The sequence below is a fragment of the Marmota marmota genome, unplaced genomic scaffold (assembly GCF_001458135.2).
Source record: "Marmota marmota marmota unplaced genomic scaffold, marMar, whole genome shotgun sequence".
Classification (NCBI taxonomy): domain Eukaryota; kingdom Metazoa; phylum Chordata; class Mammalia; order Rodentia; family Sciuridae; genus Marmota; species Marmota marmota.
In genome coordinates, this window is record NW_026000059.1 from 669,378 (window position 1) to 671,243 (window position 1,866).

Here is a 1,866-nt window from a genome sequence, read left to right on the forward strand (position 1 = left end):
TCGGCCTTCATCCCTGGAAGGCGACCCACCCTCTCTCTCTCCTGTGGGCTGCAGGCAGGGTTCTGGCGAGTGACCTGATAGGACCTTGTGGGGCAATGATGAGGCAGGCGCCTGACCTGGCCCCCACACCCCACAGAGGTCGGGAACGTGGTCCTGGGGCTCAGGGGGCAGAGCGACCCGCACCAGCGTCCTGGCGTGAGGGGACTGCTACCACGCTCTGGACACCAGTCTGTCCGAGTTGGAGGAGACGGGCGCTGAATGGCTCCAGAGGACCTGGGGTGGGGTCTTCACGGGGCGAAAGCCACGACAGAGTTGTGTGCTGGCGAGGCACGGGCCCCGGGGCCTGGTCCAGCTCCTCCTTTCTCAGCAAGGAGAGGTCGGGGTCCCGAACACACGGGAGCACCGAGGTTCCACAGACCCTCCTTGTGCTGACCAGGAAGGTGGCCAAGGTCCCGGAGGCCCGAGTGGGAGATGCCACCGTGGGCCACCCCCAGGTGTGAGTGGGCCACTCCTGGCCGTGACCTCACAGGGGCCCAGCATTGTGAGGCCCTTGAGCCAGCGGGGATATAAGGCCGGGACGAGGCCGGGACCTTGTCCACAAGCACAGGAAGCTCTAGGCAGTGACCTGTGGGACTCCCATAGTTAGCGCGTTTGGTGGTTGGTGGTTTGGTGGTTCTGGTTGCGGTCTCGGGTTGGTTCTTTGATTTGGGGCTTTGTGTTGGGCTTTGTTGTGTTAGTTTTGCTTGTGTTCTTTGCTTTGTTTGTTGTGTTTGTTTTTAGCTAGCGGGCTTAGTGGGCGTGGGGCGGAGGATGTCTAGAGAGAGCAGTGAGCGTAGTGCGGTGCGGAGGGTGTGTCGGGACCTCGCGGCCAGCTCCTCCTTGGAGGAAGCCCTCACGGGCCGCTATGAGCCCCTGGGGGTCGTCGGGCAGGGCAGCTTTGCCAAGGTCTTCCTGGCCCGACACATCCTGACGGGGACGAAGGTGGCCGTGAAAGTCCTGCGGAAGGGGGCGGGGGCCACCTTGTCCTGGGTCTTGTCGGAGCTGGACATCATGAAGGGCTTGGAGCACCCGCACGTGGTGCAGCTGCTGGAGATCGTGGAGACCCCCGGCACTGCCTACGTGGTGATGGAGCACATGGCTGGGGGCCAGCTGGGCCAGCACATCCCGGAGGTTGTGGGCCTGTGGGAGGACGAGGCCCGCATGCTGTTCGGGCAGGTGGCCAGCGCCGTGGGCTACTGCCACGCGCAGGGCATCGCGCACCGGGACGTGAAGGCGGACAACGTGCTGCTGGATGCCGCGGGCCGCGCCAAGCTGTGCGACTTCGGCCTGGCCTGCAGGTTCAGGGCCGGAGAGAAGCTGGGCCTGCTCTGCGGCACCGTGGCCTACTGGGCCCCGGAGCTGCACCGGCGAGAGCCCTACGACGGCCCCGCGGTGGACGTCTGGAGCCTGGGTGTCCTCCTGATCCTCATGCTCACGGGCAGCGTCCCGTTCACCGGGGCCAGCTATGAGCAGGCCAAGGAGCAGGTGCTGCAGGCCAGGTACCACCTCCCGTTCCACCTGTCCGACGAGGCGCAAAGCCTGGTGTCCTGGATGCTGACCCTGGAGCCCGCGCACAGGCCCACGCTCCAGCAGATCCTGGGGCACCCGTGGCTGAGCCAGGATGGGGAACGCTGCCCGAGTCCTCCCGCCGAGCTGCTCCCCAAGCGCCCGGACACCTCCATCCTGCTGGCCATGCTGGACCTGGGCTACGGGCTGCAGGAGACCTGGGTGTCGGTGGCGACGCGCCAGTTCAACCAGGCCATGGCCACCTACCTCCTGCTGGGCCACCAGAAAACCCGGGGGGCGGGCTGCCAGGTGCGGCTGCAG

General features: G+C 66.2%; 1 protein-coding gene across 1 annotated transcript; it reads left to right on the forward strand.

The window, feature by feature from the left end:
• Positions 1-6: 6 nt before the first annotated feature.
• On the forward strand, positions 7-1,866 carry LOC107160617 (sperm motility kinase-like; the record flags this gene model as incomplete). The annotated part of the gene is made up of 1 exon (XM_015507282.2): positions 7-1,866. A coding segment is annotated over exon 1 (1,056 nt), but the record flags the coding sequence as incomplete, so codon positions are not given.